General features: G+C 42.8%; 1 protein-coding gene across 1 annotated transcript; it reads left to right on the top strand.

The window, feature by feature from the left end:
* Positions 1 to 650: 650 nt before the first annotated feature.
* MSL2 (MSL complex subunit 2) lies at positions 651 to 18,446 on the top strand. Its single transcript, XM_061465277.1, has 2 exons — positions 651 to 1,489; positions 14,488 to 18,446. Exons 1-2 carry the CDS (start codon positions 1,348 to 1,350, stop codon positions 16,083 to 16,085), a joined length of 1,740 nt encoding a protein of 579 aa, XP_061321261.1. The 5' UTR covers positions 651 to 1,347; the 3' UTR covers positions 16,086 to 18,446.
* The last annotated feature ends 1,231 nt before the right edge of the window (positions 18,447 to 19,677 follow it).

The raw sequence follows: 19,677 nt of genomic DNA, 5'->3' as shown, positions 1-19,677 counted from the left end.
TCCACTGGGGCATCCAGACCGCATCTGAGAAGGGTGTGTTTTGCAGGTCCTGTGCCATATCTTCTAAGGACCTCGCAGGCCCTGCAGCTCTGACTTTGAAGGTATACACACTGGACTTGCTCCTTGCTAGGTGGAAGGGGGGGGGCCAGTCGGAACCCCAGCATCTCAAGCCCAGACGGAAACCTGATCTATTTGACAGGCCTGGCTGCAGGTTCCAGGATGACATAAGGCAGAGGCGGAGCCTGATTCCTCAGCCCGATAGGTGAGCGGAGGCATTCGCCATGACAGGAGCAGGGAGCAGTGACTGCGCCCAGCCGCTCCGGAGGCACGGCTGCCCGTGAGGTGGAGGCCCTGAGCGCGGGCATAAGCCTCATCACCCGGGGCACGGGGGCAGCACACGCGCCGGTGGGGCCTTGCCGGCAGCCGACCCAGCCCGCCTGGCGAGGGAGCGACGGTGGCGGCCCGCCCTCCGCTGAGCGGAGCGGGGTGAGGCGGCGGTTGGGGCGACCGCTCGCCGCGGCGCGCGCTCCCTCAGGCCAGCGCCGCTCCCAGGCCGAGGGCGGCAGGGCAGCCCCGCTCCCCGCTAGAGGGCGCTACACCACTCCCTCCCCACCCCCCCGCCCCGCGGGATGGGCCCCCGCTGCGGGGAGGGCAGCGTCCCGGCCGCGCATGCGCAGTGCGGGGTGCTGGACGGCAGCGGCGATGGCTCCGCAGTGACGGTTGGACCTAACGGTTGCTATTGACATTGCGGCGCGGATCAGGCGGCGGGTCCGGCCCCGCGAGCGGCGGCCGCGCAGCCAGGAGCCACCGGCCCCGCGGAGGAGGCCGCGGCAGCGCCGCGGTGATGCGGCCGCGCTGAGGCCCAGGTGCATCCGCCTCCCTCCCTCCCTCCCTCCCCCGCCGCCGGAGCGGGCAGCGCGGCCCGGCCCGCCGCCGCCCTGAGCTGGCTTCGCGGTTCCTCTCTGCGGCCGCCGCCATGCCGGGCCGCCGCTGAGGCAGCGTCCGCTCGGAGAGGAGCAGGGCCCCGGGGAAGGCGGCCCGGCATGGCCCGCAGTCTGGAGTAGCGCCGCCGCCTTTCCCTGCGCTGTGTGGCTGCGGGCGGGCCGAGGCCGCTGCTCGGGAGTGAGGCCCCGCTGGAGGCGGAGGAGGAGCCAGCGCGGCCCCTCTGACAGGGCCGCCGGGCCGCCGCGGCCTCCGCGCTGCCGCCGCCGCGCGGCTCCAGGTGGCCCCGGACCAAGGTGACACCCGGCCTGCCCCCGCCCCGGGGCCACCTGCCCCCGCGGCCCGCACGGACTCGGCGCCGCGCCTTCTTCTCACCCCGGAGCCGGCGGCGTGCGAGCGGCTGCGATGAACCCGGTGAATGCCACTGCTCTCTACGTTTCAGCGAGCCGCCTGGTGCTCAACTACGACCCTGGAGATCCCCAGTCCTTTACAGAGATTAACAAGCTCCTGCCCTACTTCAGGCAGTCCCTCTCCTGCTGCGTTTGCGGTGAGGATCTTTCTTTTGTTCCCTGCACAATGAGCCTTCCCCCGGGGCTCCCCGCACGGCGCTGCGGGCTGCCCTGGGCCGCGCTGCCCACAGAGCCCGCCTCGGTGTTGCCCCGCCGGGTTGCCTTCGCCCCGGCCTCCGGAGACAGCGCTGCAGTAGGGCTCCTCCCGCCCCGCACGGCGCTGGCCCACGAAACTTTGCTCAGCCTTTGGCCGCGGCGCCTCTGCTCCCAGGGGGAATCTCTCACCGCCGAGGAGGGAGCCCACGTGGGCGGCCGCGGTTCTCCCGCCGGGGGGGGGGGGGGGGGGGGCAGTGGCCCCGGGGGGCGCGGAGGGGGGACCGCTGTAGCGGTGTGGTTGTTGAGCCAGTTGGGAGAGGCGGAGCGGAAATATTGCTGGTTTAAACCCGCCCCCCTCCTCTCGGGCAAAAACCCAACCCGAATGGGGGGCAGGCTGCGGCAATATTGGTAAAAAATAGAGGCGTCAGGGGTCTGCATGTTTAGTAGCCTGGCAAGCTACACAAGAAATAATCTGTTGGTTTTTTTTGTTGTTGAGAGACTCTGTTTTCCCCCTAAATTGCAATGTTTTATTATGGTCACTTTATGTGGTAAAGGCTGTGGTAGTTATTAGTGGTTATTGGGATGCACTGGTATAGTGGAGTTAATTGCTTTCAAAAAGTGATGACTAAAAGCATGGTAAAAGATACTCAAAACAATAAACAGCATAGGGGCAGGGAAATAACTTTTTATCCCCCCCTTTTTTTTTTTTGTTACCTCCTTGAAAGGTAAAGAACAAAAAATAATTCAGAGGGAAAGCCAAGATTTTTAAGTACAAAGAAACAATATTTGGGTTTGTTGTTTTTTTTTTTCCTTTTTTGTGCGGTGTATGTAATTGTCCTATAACAGTAATTACCATAAAAGCAAATAGGCTGAAAGGCTGCTGGGATTTTCCTGCTTCTTCTCCCCAAAGAAAAGAGCATTCTGCATTTTGTGGGCAAAGGCAGGTATCTGGAATTTCAGTGTTGCAGTCTGGGGAACATTGGGAAGGAATTGAACTCTTCTGTATTTATGAAGTGGGGGCATGTGTCCGTTCCTGGTAGGAAGTTGCGGAATAAGCTGTCAGCCTTTCTTGAACTTCCCTTTGGAAGCCTTGGTCAGTGTTGGGAGAGGGACTTGAGCTCTTAGCTGTCTCAGTTGATCAGTCCTTTTTTCTCTCTGTTAAAGTCCTGGCCCTGTGTATGTTTGTATTTTCTTAACTGAGTGGACTTACATCCACTATGTTTGCATGTATTTATCTTTGCTAATGTGTGTGGTCACGCTAAGATTTAATGGAATTACTGGGGTTTAGAAAGCTAAATAATTTATTTACAGGATCAGGATTTCAACTGTTGAAGCTGCTGAACTAGTGTTGGATGCTTCCTATCCTGTAGCTATTGGCTCCTCCCTCTAGAGTCTTAGAAAATAGCGATCTGTTTGTGCTGGGAAAGAGGGAGCCTGTTCCCAGGATCACTGCGTCGTCATTTCCTGCAATAATTTGTCTAAGGTTTTTTTTTTTGCCTCATGTAACCCTGATGTCAGTATCGATGTATCGATTTACCTCTACTCTTTCGTTCTTGCTTATTACCTTCAGCCCTGTTAATTCCAATCTCTAACTGATTTTTTCTATAAATTCACCTTTCTTTTGGTCAATCACCAGACTGCTTTTGCCTAAAAATATGTTAATATTTTCCTGATTTTTATTTTTTTTTAATACGATATTTGCATAGGGACTATGTGCTTCTAACTGCTGTGCTGTTTGGCCTCTCCAGTGTAAGAATGCTCTTCTGAAATGTGTTCTTTGTTCTCTTTGCCTTGACTTCTTCCCTTCTTGGCCTTTTGCAATCTTATTTTTACACTCTATGCTATTGAAATTGTCTAATTTGCCCCTGCCCAAATTCCTGAGCTATTTTAATCTTCTTCAGCTTTTCTTGCTTGGCTTTTCTGTTACTCTCAGTTTGGTAGAGCAAAGCATGCTTTTTAGTTTGCTCTCTTCCATTGACCATTCTTATCTACAAAATACTTCTCTTCATCCCTTATTTTCTTTGAATCTTAAAGTTATTGCTTTGGCTTTGTTTGTTTGTTTTTCCTACTGTGGCTAGCTTTCAGGTAACTGCAGCTGCTATTTGTTTCAAATTAGAATTCCCCAGTATTATGTCTCTGTGTCCCGGGCTCCTGTTTGTGGCATGCTAGCATACAGAGGCCTCAGTAAATACCAGGCTCTTTGTGAAGCCATACAGTAAAATACAGTATCTGTCCTGCAGAATTAGTAGAGTGTCTATCTTGAACCTGCAGGCAGTCAGTCATGGGAGAGTGGTCCAGCCTGATACAAAACTGCTGGCCAGCAGTCATAAATATTCAGCTGAGGCTGGTAAAGGCAAATTCACCTTCTTGTTGGACCTTTCTGTTCCTTTTCTCCCACTTCTGTCATAGGTGAATGTTGGTGCCTCTTGATGTTTGGCCCTCTGACCTTGCTATGGTATTTTTTAAATCCTTTCCTCTTTGTACACATTAGTGCTAAGAGCTGTGGAAGGTGTGCCTGCCTATGGCAGGCAATTTGGAACCATATGATCTTTAAGGTCCCTTTTAACCCATTCTGTGATTACTTTGTGACATGTCATGATCAAAAGAGTAAATGCTATGATGATCCTAAACTTTACATTGTACAGGGTTTAAAAGTATTTAAAAGGTTTTCAGATGGTCATTTCTTTCCCCTTTATTTGTATTTTTAGGCTATAAGATGCAAATATCTGGGTATGGGTTCATTCATGTACACAGAACTTTGTGAGTGTCTGGTACTTCCCTTGCACAGATCTTAGCAGGATGCTCTCATGACTGTGATGTTTAAAAATCATGATTTGTTGAAGAAATGCTGCATGAATTACCAGTAATGTGTAAAACTGCTACACTTGGTTAGTCTTGAGTGTTGGACTTCCTGGACTTCCCTTGGGAAATTACTCCCCAAATTAGTGCTCCTTATGTCATCAGTCTTTCCTCGATATTTAATCTCTCTGAATGCATTCTGTAATGCTTTGTTATGATGTAGTTATTAATTCTACTGTCAAGATTGTCCCTTTAAGTTTAGAGGAATTTTTTTAGAAGAAATGAGTGACAGCTATATAAATCAACTAACATTATTGTGCTTTCACTATTTTCTCACTGCGCTACACATAAGCCAGGTTACTTTCTTTTGATCTGATAGTCTTTTAAACCAGCTCACATAGTAAGGGTGGCAGAAGTTTTTGGACCCACATAACTGTGAAATTAAAGCTCTGATTTTAGATTCAAATTGGCAACACATGCAGTTCCATCAGTAGAAAGTCATAATGTAAATCCAGTATGCCGTTGTGAGTTACATCTGTTCTAGGTGGATTTGAGGTCTCTCTCTTGCCTAATGGGTTATAAAGGTGAAATTATGTCGATACGGCGGTGTATGTTTCTAGGATTTAAGTGGGATCATGTGATAGTTTCCTAGATGGTGTTGTAGGTAATGCATCATCCTTTTACAGGGACAGTATTTCCTAGAGCTTTTAAAACATAAAAATAGCCACTCCTGAGTGTGCATTAGACAGAAGGTATGGGCCTTTATGTGTTTTGGGGATGTGAAATCTGAGTTTTTGTCTCTGCACTAAAGTGGTTATTATTAAATTGCACATTAATGTCATATTTAATTTAAAAATAGTTTAGCAGATGCGAAATCTGAGCTTAGTTTCTGGACTAAAGTGATTATTACTAAATTGCATGTTAATACCATATTTAATTTAAAAATAGCTTAAAAGAATTTATGTAGCAAACTTCTGTGCTTTAAAATACTGTCTGTTGGGATAAAAATCTTCTAAAAAAGTGCTTTTCTCTATTTCAAATACCACTTAGCTTACTGCAAGTCATCCAGAGGTTCAGCATTAACAGCCTTCTTTGAAATTCAGTTACAGTGATTGTGAAAGACACATTGCCAGTCAGATCAGCTTAGCTTTTTACCTAAGTGGAAGACTTCATCCTGAAACCTCAGAAAGATACTGAAAAGGTGTGTGAAAGATTGTTATTGCTCATATCTAATGTGAAAGTGCTTGAAAGAGAGCATGGTTTTAGGACAACATTTTGACCAGGAACCCAGCTGTAGAAATACAGGGTAAGAATACAGTTCCTGCGTTAAACATCCTGTAAACTCAGTAAGGGGATGTGAGGCAACATGTGGCTTAAGGGAGATTAAGAGGTAGAGGTAGGACAGAACAAAGAAACAATGTGTCAGTACTGGCTGGTACCTTACATAGCTCCTGTCAGTTCTGTGATTGTTCTTGACGGTTTTAGTTAGATGGTTGAAGGCTAAATGGTAAAGTAGCATTATGGAAGCAATTCCCAAGTATGGGAAACGGCATGGATTACTAAACCCACAAAAATTGTTGACTTTTTGTTTCCCTATAGAAATATTAGCATAGGAATGTTATTTCCATCCTGCTCATGTCCTTCAAAGAATGTTGGGTGACACCTAAATAGGTTGAAGCTTTCTAGAAATGCAATTTCTGGTCGCTGAGATGGAAGAAGGCAGAAGAAACCAATTCCCACTACTAATGAAACTTAATTATATGCATGATACTGGATTTTCTGTTTAGGATGTGAGCCATGATTGAGTTCAGTCTGGATTAAGAGTGTTACAGTGAGAAGGCGTGTTTATGTTTTGTGATGGAGATCTCCTTTCTTGTCCATTCTCCCTAGATTAAGGAGAGTGAAGATTGATTCATGATCTGTGCTTCCAGATGAGCAGCCTTTTATGTTTGAAAACTGATCTGGATCACTGCTTTTTAAGATATTTTTTCATTCACATTTTCTTCTTTTCTCCATTTTCAATGATGAAAAATGCTGTGCAGCTATCACATATTGGTAGTTTTTAAAAATATGTTATGTTGCCCTTAAAAATTACATGAGCGGTTGCCAAAAGACTTCAGAATTTCTGAAGAATGTGCAAAATAACCAGAACCTTTGAAACAGTCATCAGGGAGCATGGACTATAGGACTAAGTACCTATTAAACACCTTTTGCTGCAGGTATTCTTGTTTTGGAGGTAACCAGCATGGGCAGTTGTCTCTAAAATGTTCACTCGCTTATCTCTGAATACACCCACTTTTAGCCAGGAACATGTTGGATTATTTTTGTTCCTCCTAAGATCTCCTTACTTAAATTCAGTTTCCTATTTTTAAATCCTGTGTGTGACTCCTAGGAAAGCTGCTTTTTCAAGGTTGTCTGCATTGTACTGAATAAGTTTTGATAACGTAAAGTTTTACCATTTGAATTTAAATTGATTTCTAACCTAAAAATATTCCTCTGTCTTTGAACAAAATTGAGGAGTAGGAAGAGAAGTAGCTCTGGTTTCCACTGTTGATTCCAACTGGTTGATAGTGGGCTTCAAAAGAAGGTCACAAAGTGGAGATTGCAATATTGTCTTCTGATGTGATTTGAGATGAGAGTGTGTTTCTCATTACAGCAGTGGGAAATGATGGATGGGTTTTTGATGGTTGCCTGAGGATATTGGTTAAACTGATAGCGTTTCAGAGTGTTTGAAGAAAAGTTAGTGTTGCCAAAAGGCATCCTTATTGGGACAACTTAGTTGTCTGGGTCTATGGACATAGTGCTTTCAAACACAGATTTCTTCAGGTTTGTTTTCTTACTATGTCATAATTTACAGATTAGGTTGACCACATATGGAGTAAGCAGTTGGTGGATGTTATGTTGGAGTTTTTTGTGAGGCCAGAAAAGATTTTTCCAACTAGTGTATGACTTGAGAAATACTGCACAGCACAACCTTTCTTGAAATACTACACTGCACAACCTTTCTTGATCAGTGTGCTTCCCAGATAGTGCTTTCCAAAGATTTCCCTGCTTTTATGGGGGAATTCACCTTGGAGTCCTTCAGTGATGTAATTTGTTATTCCCTGAGCCTTGCGGTCACAGCACAGGGCTTGCTGCTTCTCCAATGGCCTTGAAGAGGACAGTTTAGTTTAAGATTGTGCAGTTCATGGTATGAATGTTTTTGTTGGTGGGCAGAAATCAGTTTTCATTACTTCTTGGTTTGCTCAGAGAGTATGATCAACTTGATCCTATAACTTTCAAAGCAAGTTTTAGGAGTATTTATGCTGCATGGAAGCATGTCTTATACACAAGAGAAATGTGAACTTTGCTATTTAAAACCTCTTAAAATACAGCAACCTTGACTTCCGGAAAATATCATCACATGAAAATTTGACATCGGAGGGTGAAAAAGATAAATTTATCTTCTTGAAGTTTGTGCATCAGCAAGTTTGAACTTCTCCACCTAGTTTGTTAAAAATACATTTAGAATTTTTCTAGGCTGTGATTTTGTAAACAAAAAGACTTTCAAACAGAAACACAACTTTGACATAGGACTTGGTAAAATGTGTTCTGTTGTTTATTGTGCAGGGGCTGAAGTCAGAGAACAATGCAGGCCCTTCTACATTTAAATGCAATTTGTTGTCATTTTCTGTGGTGATGTTTTTTTTTCTTTGAACTTTAGCTAAAGACATTGACTGTATTTCTATGCAGAAAAATAGGCCAACTGTATTCTTACCATGGTTAATTTGGGTTCCCATGGTGTTCCGACAAAAACAGTGCAGTTTTTATTTTTCCAAACAGTTGTAGAATCCTTAGTTGTTTAGTCACAACCATCCCTATATGAGGGTAATAATTTCTGTAGCTAATTTTTCATTGTTTGTTGATGGAGGATGCTCAGATCTATTCAGCAGCTACCAGAATATTTTCTCTGATAAAACTTTGAAATAAGTTGTTGCTTTTATTTTTTATTTTTTTTTAAATGCACTTTTGGTATATCCTCCATGTTTCTATTTCATCTGATGAGAATTCTGTTAACCTGTTAAAAGTTATGAATGTCTTTGGACAAATTCTAGAGGCACTGTTGTAATTGTGGTGATCCAAAAGCAAGGTTTTTATTTACTGTTTGAAGAAATCCTATCATTTAATTAACAGGTAAACTCTTGCTGTCTCAGACCTGAAAAAGGATTGTGTGCTGAAAGTCTTGAACAAGTTTTTCCACTTGTAGTTTTTGGTAGAAAAAAAACATTTCTGTCTAGAAAACCTTGTCTCACAAAGAACATTAAAGGATAAATAAATTTCTAGTGTTGTCGTTGTGAACTATTACAATCTGTGCTTTGTAGACATGGCTTCCAAGTTGTGTGCTAGTAATATTGCGCATGCCTTGTGTCTTCATGCCTCAGTCAAGAGTGTGGTGGCTACAAATGTTGATTTGTAGGATACCTGGGCAGCACCTCTGTCCGGTGATCCAGTAGGTGTCTGAATGATGAGAGAAGTTGCCAACCATTTATCTAACTGGGCAGTTCATCAGGGCAGGGATAGGACAAACTTCCATCTGGTGAACCTGCCTCTTGACTTAAGTGCCATATATGTGAGGTGGATCAACCAGACCATGGTTTGGGCTCACCATCTTAAGCATACAGTTTGGAAGGGGTTTATGTTCTGGCTTGAGATTGGTGGAAGGAGACCTTTCACTGTCATCTTGTCCTTGGCAATTGTCCCTCACACTAACCTCTCTTGAAGTTTCTCTGCGTTTGCGTGGATTTAGTGATCTTCTTTTCTAGTAAGTACCAGCATCTTTCACCCATGTAAAACAGATCTTAAACATTTGTTTTATTTTTCTACAGATAGGCAGGCATAAGTACTAAAGTCTGGTAACTATCATCAAATAGTTTTGCAAAAGCTACTGCTTTTATGACTCTTTCTTTTGCATGTTTTCCTTTGAAACCTCATTGAGCTACTTATTCTTCAGTTGGATCTAGCTGATACTTAGATGAAAAGATGCAGTGTGGGGTTGAGAAGGGAGCAATGCATGGAAGAAGGGGGGCAAGCATCTTTTTCCTATCAGAGGCTGTTTAAGCTGAAGTACTTAAGCTGCAGTAGATGGACTTCAGAAAGCCTATCCAAGTGGTACTGTCCATAAATGAGAACTACCTCCCATCCTTCAGGAGGTGGTTAACTCTGAAGCTTGAATGTAGTAATTTGTCTGAGCTTACTGCCTGTTGCTAATTATTTTAGTCGAAACAATCAGATCACGTTTAATCCAGAAATGAAAATGCTGAAAGTGTAGCAGAGCAACTATTAAATCTCCATCTTCTTGTTACTTCAGAGGTGTTTGCTGAATATTAAGTGTAACATAGAAGTGTCTGTGTGCTGCATTGGACTGATTATAGCTTCCTGATTTTTAAAACTTGCTAGATTCACAGTGCTGTAGAATTGCTTTCATCTGACTAAAGTTCACAGAAGCTTTTTTGTAATGTTGGTTTAAAAATGCAGTCACAGTAACTGTAATGTTTGATGTTGACAGATTAACTGGTGCAGGTGAGCTTCCTTCTTCATGGATGGCGCACCTGCTTTTGCATTATGGAGCAGATATGCCCCTTTAGTCAGGTAGAGAGTGCAGGGAGTAGAGGGCTGGACTACTGAGCTTTCCACTTGCTTGCTGTGCACTATAAAATGAGGGCAATTTCTGGTGATATGAATGCAGTTGAGGATTAAAGGCTCTTTGGCAGACAAATGTCAGATTAACCCCAGTGATACATTTAATTCTACTTGTAACACATTTTTTCCTAGTTCTGCAAATTTATATTTAATAGTTATATCATTATGAAGAGTTTGAGTTTTTAAAAAAAGCAAAATATTATGTTTCAGCATGCTTTTCCAAGGGTGCTAAGCTAGTTATTTGTGTTTACCCTCTTTTTGGGAGCATTGTATTTCTGCCTTTGCTAAGGATGAGAATGGAAGGTGATCTGTTTCAAGTCTTCCTTCTCAGTGAATGTCATCCATTTGGAGCACATTTGCTGGATTGATACACCTAACAATTGCTTTGATTGCCAATTCTTCTCCTCCCTTTGGTCTGTGAGATACAATTTGCAGATGCTTCCCCTCTTCCTGCAGCTGTGAAGTAATGCTCATTAAGGAACACAATAGGAAGTATTCCTTGTGGTTTCAATGACCTCCCTCCTGTAAGCAGCTTTTCCAGGACAGCTGTGATATTTTGTAAATAATATATTAAAAGTATTTCTTCTGTTAGATGCTTCTTAGTAATTGTAAGTGCTCAAATTAATGCAGATGTTGAGTAAACTTTTCTGAAAGTAGATGTTAAGAGTTGATGTTGTTTAGGGAAGGCCTTTTACTGGAGACTTTGTAAGAACATGATGTTGCGTTTGGTGTATTAATAAAGCCCTTGCAAAAGAGGGTGAGAAAAGATGAGGCAAAGTCTAGCAATACCACCTATTTACGGTAGTAAAAGTGAAGGCCTGCATTAGGTAGTTATGGAAGGATCTTGGACTGATAAATGAGTGCGCAATAAAACGTAAAATTACATTTAGCTTAGACAAATATTAAGTTATAAACATGGAAAAATATTAACTTCTCAGAGCCTACCATTTTTATATCTTGTAGATCTATTTACATCTGTAAATGTATAGGAAGGGGTAGCATTTATGGCTGCCAGCCAAAAGTGAGATCTTGCCCTTGTGATGGAAAACTCCATGAGAATAACGGCTCAGTACTGAGTATCAGTTGAAAAGCAAAGCAAATGCTAAAAATCAGGACTGGAATAGAGAATAAAATTGAGAACTTTGTTATGGCACTGTATAAGGCTGTGGTTCACCTGTATCTTACGTTGTGGTACTCCATCTCAAAAAAAAGAACTGTGGAAGATTTAGAAGGGTGACCTATTGTAGGGAACTACTGTAGTCTGGAACAGAGACAACATTGAGGCTGATGTGGTAAATGTCCGTAAAACCGTGAGTAGTGTTGAAGAGAGAAGTAGGAATTCACTGTTAACCTCATGCAACATGAGAACCAGAAATTCGGCACAGTAGGACCTTCTGGTCAAAGCCTGCTGCAATTACATTTGAAAGAGGGAAAGACAAGATGAGGCAAACCTAAGGAGAGCATCTGAGGGATACTGAGTCCATGGAAACCCCATCTTGCATGAGAATTATCTCAGCTAATAATGGTTAGTTAAAAACTGGGCAGGTATTAGAAGTTTATTTGCCTTGTTCTTACTCTTTCCCCTAAGCATCTGTTTTTGGCCGCTAGTGGTATGGCCCGCTGGGCTAGATGGATCTTTGGTCTAACTCAGTGTGATTATAGGAGTTTAAGGATGGGCTAGGTAACATCTTAGAATCCTTCCTGGCTTTATTTTCATGGTGGAGTTTATAATCATCATCTGGGAAGATCTGGAAATTTGCAGCACCAAATGAGTGTTATGGCTTGGTAGCCCCTACAGTCCAGCAGTTTGCAATGTAACAGAGCTTAGTACCTCAAGATTCTGAGTAGCAACTCGGGTGGTGTCTTTCTGGGAAATTACTGCTTATTATCATTCCCTGAGTATTAAAATAATGAAACTTAATTTTCTGTGAATTTGCATCTCATGGTTGACTCTTTATCTTAACATTACTAAAGCTGAAGAGAGTGATCGGTGCCACAGAATCCATACAAGAGAGACTCTAACTGAAGAATGAATATTTAATGAGATTTGAACTGAAGCTGAAAATACTCCCACAGCACAGGCATTCCTGATGTCTCTCTCATGTAGGTTGCCTGGCATTTACCAAGAGTAACTCGCCCTGTTCTTCAGTGAGAGCATGTGAAGTGTTTTATCTTGTCTCTCCGTCTGTTTGGGTTTTTTTCCTCAAAGCTTCTTGAAATCTAAATTTTTCAGTATCCTTTTTTTAGCATTCATACCCATTCAACAGTTCCAGCCAATTTTATTTTGGGAGAAATAAAATGCACAGTTGGTGATGACTTTTTTTTTCATCTAATTAAAAGTTAAAATGGTATATTGTTTATTTGGTCTCATCTCTGAAGTGCTTCATAATGTGTGAAGCATTGATCATCATAACTCATCCTTAGCCTCTTTTTGCTGCTTATGATGATGCTAACGACAGTCCAAGGAGCACCCAACTCTGCTGCATTGGGTGTAATGCTGGTCCTGGATTTTGGTTGTGGAAGTGCTGTGGATGCATGTAGTTGTATGATGGCTTCTAAGGTCTGAAAGCATTAAATGAATGAGCGTTAGATGCGTTTGTCTCCTGCACTGGTCAGGGCATAGCTTTCTGCTTGTCCTGCTAGAAAGACTCAAAGATCCAGGAGGGACAGTTGTTCATGAACTGCTTCTGCTGAAGGATGTGACTTCGGAAACTATCTAATGTGATTTAAATAAGTTTGTTTCATTTTCCCCCCATGGGAGTTAGGGAGTTTTCTAACAAGACGATGGTGGAAGTCTTTGCCTGCGTTGCTGCTTACATAATGTCATTTAAAGGGAACTTTTAAAAGAAATTAAAATTTCCACTGCAGGTTGGATTATGTGGCTTAATGTTCCACCTGTTGGCTTGAAATCTTCACTGCTTAACTTGAAGAGTGTTTTGTTACTTCTTCTCACGGTGGGGTCTTGTGGAGTCACTCTTCCTCAGTCAGCCCCTCCTCACTAGATCAGCAAAGAAAAGCTAAATACCTTGGCTCTGGTTGTGAAGTCTATTTCCCATCAACTGTTGCTGTAACTGTGCTTTGAACCTTTCTCTGTTCTACAGTCTCTCCTCTTCAGTGCTCCTCCTGCACTTCTTTCAGTTGGCTTGTTCAAATACTGCACTGTTCCAGTGGCCGCTGTTCCAGGTTCACAATGATGGCAGTTCCCAGTGTTTGACTCTGTGTAGATGTGTGCTGGGTGCCACTGGCCAACTTCCTAAACCATCACATCTTGTTACAAAAAAATACAACATAATGAGCAATAAGAGTCAGTGCTGAGGTCATCAAAAACCAAGTTACATCAAGCCACTCTACTGAAAGGCAGCTCAGATGGAGGCCTGGAGTAGCCCTTTCCCAAAGAGGTACTAAGGAATTGAGATTTCAAAGGGAAATTGGGATTGTCTGCTTGGTTATGGAATGCAAGAGTCACAGAAATACTGTGCTAATGCACAAAGTTGAATTTTCAAAAGTGGTTTGAACAGTGAAAATGTTGGGAAAGGATGAGGAACTTTTTGTGAAAAGCTACAGAGTGAGGGACAAGTTTTGTATTGTAAGTGCTGTTACAGCCAAGGGTTAGTATAATGTCTTGCTCTACTACCTGATGGCTTAGATTCTTGACTAAGGTCTGTGTATGGGAAGACCAGGAGCTACCACTCCCCAGGATGTGTTAATAGTTGCCTTGTTGCACCTTCTGGTTTGGCACAGGCAATTACAGAGCAATACAGTATATTTCCCCCCCATCCCCCCCCCCCCCCCCCCCCCTTTTTTTATTCAAATATATTACTAGGTACTTCATTCAGTGTTTGTGAGAGTTTATGGGATCCATTTAACTGCTCTTGCTTGCAAAGTTAGAAATTCTGTGGTGTAGTCACTGCAATGACTGTCACAAAGCTAGGCTCTATTTTTAGTCCCAGCTAAATGAGAAGTAAACCAAAGTCTGCTGTGTCTTCTTTCCTTCTGGGGTTGGGATTTCATCATTTTCACATTCCGTTTAGAATTTCCCTCTGCTCCATTGCCATTTGTTTTCACTAATTTCTTTACAATCTCTGCAGTAGCTCTTCATGGGAGTTTATTGCTGCAGTTTGGTAGACTCCTAGAAATTTTGTGTGTTTTAGAAGTTGCAATGGCAGAAACTGCTGAATGAGACAAGGGCTTTGGTAGTGGTTTAATTGAGAGGTTTATAAAGGCTGTAGAAGCACAACAGATGATGGTGTGATGGTTTTCTTATTTTTTTTAATGTTGTTTTAAAACCAGATAATGGCAGCTGTGAACATTTTTACAGGACAGCGCTTGGATGCTGTGTTCTCTTGTGACCTACTGAAGGTTTTCAGGATATTTTGCTTTGATAGTACAAAAAATTCATCCCATACTATCCCAGAAACATGCCTTGGGTCCATTGTAATCTTTCTCTCTCTTTCTTCCTTAGGAAATTTGCTACAAGACCCTATTGCTCCTACGAACTCCACATGTCAGCATTATGTCTGCAAAACGTGTAAAGGCAAGAAGATGATGATGAAACCGTCATGTAGCTGGTGCAAGGACTACGAACAGTTTGAGGAGAATAAGCAACTAAGCATCTTAGTGAACTGCTATAAGAAACTCTGCGAATACATAACGCAAACTCCGCTGGCACGAGATATTATCCAGGCAGTTGATTGTTCTGCAGATCTTTTGGCTTTGCTCAAAGATGGATCGCCACTCCATGAAGAGACAGACAAATCTTCTGATACAGCCTTGGCTTTGTGTTTGACACATTCCCCAGTACCTTCAACCTCAGAACTCACAACTGATCCTCCAGCTAGTTTTACATCGATCCCTGAAAGCACACACAACATCGATATTAGAGGTTCTGTTATCAACGGGTTGCCCAATTGTAATGGGCTTTCGGTAGATAAACTTGGAGTGAATATTCCTTCTCCTGAACATGCAAACACAATTGATGTCTGTAGTACTGGAGAGTATATAAAAACTGAGGACATCTCCAGCAGCCTGCAGCCTGTGTGCGATACAGTTTCCAGTAGTGACTTGTGTACGACAGGCATCGACATCTGCAGTTTCAGTGAAGACATAAAACCAGGGGGCTCACTTCTCCTTAGCGTTGAGGAAGTTCTCCGGAGCTTAGAGACAGTTTCAAATACTGAAGTCTGTGACTCTAATTTGCAGCCCAACTTGGAAGCAAACATGACTAACGGTCCTTTCCTGCAGCTTTCTCCCCCTCCTCTTAGCCATAACATTTTCATGTCCACAGACGCTTCTCCTCATGGGATCTCCTGTACAGCAGCGACGCCCAAGGTAGTGAAGTTAAACAGAAAGCGGTCTCGATCAGAAAGCGACAGTGAGAAAGTTCAACCTCTACCCATTTCCAGCATCATATGTGGCCCAACACTGGGAGCATCAGCTCCTGTAACAGTGAAACAGGAAAATAAAATGTCTTTGCAGCCTATTGCAACTGTACCCAATGGAGGCACCACTCCCAAAATAAGCAAAACTGTGCTCCTGTCTAACAAAAGCGTGAAAAAGAATTTGGAACATGCCCCTAAAAAATCTCACCCGAAAGCCAAACCGGGGGTGCTGAAAACAAAAGACAAAGCAAAGGAGAAAGTTCCTAGCAGTAATGTTATGCCGGGAAGCCCAACAAAAACTGTGTACAAAAAGCCACAAGAAAAGAAGGGGTGTAAGTGCGGTCGTGCCACCCAAAATCCAAGTGTTCTTACATGCCGTGGCCAACGCTGCCCTTGCTATTCTAACCGCAAAGCCTGCCTTGACTGCATATGCCGTGGCTGCCAAAACTCATACATGGCTAATGGGGAGAAGAAGCTGGAGGCATTTGCAGTGCCAGAAAAGGCCTTGGAGCAGACTAGGCTTACTTTGGGCATTAATGTGACAAGCATTGCGGTGCGCAATGCCAGCACAAGCACCAGTGTAATCAATGTGACAGGGTCACCAGTAACGACGTTTTTAGCTGCCAGTACACACGATGATAAAAGTTTGGATGAAGCTATAGACATGAGATATGACTGTTGAATCTTTCTTTTCCCTGCCATCAGTAGGGGAACTGCTACAGTTTTAAGGCAGCTATGGTTCTGTTTAACTTGCTGGAGCTCCTGCGTTTAGATCACTTGTATCAAGTGTTTTTCATTGCTATGTTATGTGTATTAGTGTCTGGGAAATAGTTGCAGAAAATGGAGGAGTTACCCTAAAACTGTTTTTAGTTCTTACAGCACCTCATAGTTTGAGATCAATTGCTGATGTAAATGATTCTATCACAAGATCTTTGGCAAGGAGTATATTAACCTCATTGTACTTGGTCATGCTTTGTGCTCAGTCAAAGCTTCTGCTTAAATGTAGGAAGTGGTATCTAGTTAGTCCATCTAAACTGTGCTAGATTATGGTGTAAATAATTATTGATTAGTTACTGTCACCATGACTAGAAAATAACCTGATATTCCTGTAGGGTATACAGCCCTGAGCTGGAGAATACAGTCTGAAAGGGGTAGATAATGTCTGAGTGTGAGAATTGGTTATCTACTCTGTAGAACAGCTTAAAACTAAAACAAGATTAGTACATACATTGAGAAAACTTGTTGCCCAAAGAGCAGCTCAGGCTCCAGAGGAGGACCAGGAAGCTCAGTTGGTCAGATATGAATGGTGAGTCCCCTTTAAGAACATCATCCTTTTTTCTTGACAGTTCTACAGGTCATGTTCCTGACTCTTTGGCTGGGGTGAGAAAATTACTTGTACGCAAAGAAGGCTCAAGTTTTAGTAGCACCATTCAGTGCCTGGGATACAGGGAGACTTCCACAGCAGCTATCCCCAGTGGGGCGGGGGCATTGTGTGTCTGATGAAGTTTGTACTGTAAGAGGCCTGGGATCTATCCCCTTGAGGGTAATTCTTCACTGACAGGTATCTTCTCTCAGCTAGGTCAGAGGATCCATTGCTATCTAAGGTCAAGTATTTTGGATGTTTATTAGATAGAACAAGCTACAATAACTCACTCTACCCAGAGTCTATCTCATTTTTCGTTGAAAGCAGCTTTCAAATGTCAGTGCTTTTCAACGTGGGCTAAAGGGCTCCAAAAGGGAAAAGTCCCACAAAGTTGTTGAAGTGTTAAAATGAGAGTGTCTTTGTAAGAATTGAGCTTTATGCAAAAGAGTTTTTATTAGTGTAATCCCTGAATAAGAAGAGTACAAGCAGAAGAATTTAGTCTTGAATTTAGGTCTCTGTTGGCAGCCTAAAAAAGTAATTTTCTTTCGTGAAATTTCTCTTCTTTGGATGATACAGCACAAACAAAACATGGGCTGACTAGAACACAAAACATTACCTTCTGATTTAAAAGCTAATTCCTGTTTTGACAGCATGTTAAATAGTATGTGAATTTTTTGCGTTACTTTACTGCTTCCACCTTTGCTTTTACTCATGCAGTGAACCCCGCACGCTTTCTGACCTAATGTGAGGTGTTTTTGATTTGGCACAAAGCATGTACAATGATGGTTCCTCACCTAAGAAATAAGCAAAAACCTTTGGACACAAATGACACCTCCTTTTGTTTTGTAGTGTACCGTGGTGTCATTCTCTGTGAATGTGGTCAGATCTTTTTGTTGGTTTTGGTTTGTTTCTCCCCCCGTCTTTTTCGTGGGGTGGGTAGGGTGGGGGGTTAAAGCCATAGGAAGAAAAATGTGATGTACGTGTCCAGTCTGTACTTTTTTTGTTTTTGTTTTGCAAGAAGAGTTGAAAAATATTTTTGATAATGAGTAAATGGTGGAAAATGCTTCTTAGTATTCTTGTCTTTATTTGCCAACCCAAGTACCCAGGATCTGTGTTTTTTAGCCCTCATGAATGAGATTTAACAATGTCCTATTAAAATGTATTTAGTTAAACTTGTATGTGATTTTTGTGTTGACCCAGAAGGATCCTGCCATTTTCTAACTTGATGGTTTGATGGTGACCTACTAATGTAAATCTGTTTATTAGTTCACTACGTGTAAGAAAAGTAGCTGAACCAGAGTCTGATTTAAGGCGAGTGAACTGCACAGTGTGGGTTGTTTCTGAATGCTTTTGCAGAGCTGTTAAAGTTTTGCTGAGATTGTTGATGGTACATTTATTAGGACTTTCATTAAATGAAATACATAGTACCTTTGCTCCAGAAATGTGGGAGAACTTGGAATCTTTACTATCTCACTGCTGCATTAAATGTGGTACCAAAAGTTGGAGAATTTAGGTCAAGTGTGTTTTGGAACCATGGACAGGAGAGCCCTGATCGTTAATGTAAAACTGCAAATGGTAGATTCAGGTTGTTTCTAAAACAATTTCCTTTTATGCTGCCACGTTCTTGAAATGTATATTAAAATTCAAATTGATTTAATAAATGTTAGTTTTCTAATTCTATTTTGCAACTGCTGAGGACATCAGTGTGGCATATGTTGAACTTACTGTCTAAATACCACTTAGTCCGTTGATGACTAATTCTGTAATTGTTTAAATTAGGGTTGGCTTGGTTTGGTTTTCTTAACCTCCTGGCTAACTGTTCTTGAATAAGCTGAGCAAGGGAAAGGATCAGAATGTTGGTGGAAATAATTGAAGTGGTTCTACTCTGAAAAACTTTAGTTTCTGATTTATAGCAATAGTACTGTGTGGGACCTTCCAGCCTCGGCTGTGGTCAAAGAGTTGAGTGGAAACTCAGCCCAGTGCAGCCCACAGCAAGGACTTGCCCCCTGCTGCCTGTATGCTGGGGATCACTCATGGAGAGCAGTCAAGGGGCATTTTAGCTCCAGTTTAGGCTGGGCTGGCAGGTGTTCCTCCTGCGGGCTCTGGAGCTGGGAACCGTTCTCAGCGTTAGTGTAAGAGGAAGCTGCTGCGGGGATTCTTTTCATATAGGAAGTGTGTGATGTTTCAGCTTTCTTCCCAATCCGCTTGAAGACGGTGATTAACTTCCAAACTTTATGGAAATCCTGTAGTTTGTAGCGCTGCATCAGAAAAGAAAAGTGGTTCATCAAATGTTTTGCTCCGGGAGGCTAACTGCCTGAAAGTTTGTTGCAAAGATGGGAAGAACAGAACTCCTTCTGGACTTAGGGTCATGTGTAGTGGTACCAAATTAGTCTGGTGCTTTTGCCCACCCTGATGTGTACATGTGGAAGATGCTTGTTCAAGAAAGAGTAGACATCTAAGTTTTCATTTTGGGTGGAAAGGCTGTTTCCACATAATCATGTATGAGTGAAATCATTGGTTGGGATTAAATCCCAGAGGAAGGGGGAACAAAACTGGAAATGACACTTGGATTGTGTTGACCTTGCTGCTCTTCCTGTAGTTCATTCATACAGGTACTTATGGCAGGGCAAGGAGCTGCGTGTTCAATGGAACACTGATAGATTTCCAAGGAAGAGATGATACAGATGTGGCACATGAATTGTGCAAGGATTCTGGCATGATCCAGAATAAAAGCTGCTTTTTACTTGATGGAAGAAGCCCCTCCCTGACGTTATTGTTTATACAGATTACACTGATTTAAAAAACTCCTTCTATTGCTAACTATCTAACAAGTGAAATGGCAAGAAGAGTGGCTTTGTATGTTAGAATAATTCCAAGTATGTGGCACAGCTGATGAAACTCCTTCTGAAAG

This window comes from Pezoporus flaviventris, unplaced genomic scaffold (assembly GCF_033815535.1).
Source record: "Pezoporus flaviventris isolate CSIRO_AGI_PZ_B2104156 unplaced genomic scaffold, CSIRO_AGI_Pfla_v1 ptg000040l, whole genome shotgun sequence".
NCBI classification, from domain to species: Eukaryota; Metazoa; Chordata; class Aves; order Psittaciformes; family Psittacidae; genus Pezoporus; species Pezoporus flaviventris.
This window is presented reverse-complemented; position numbering and strand designations above follow the sequence as displayed.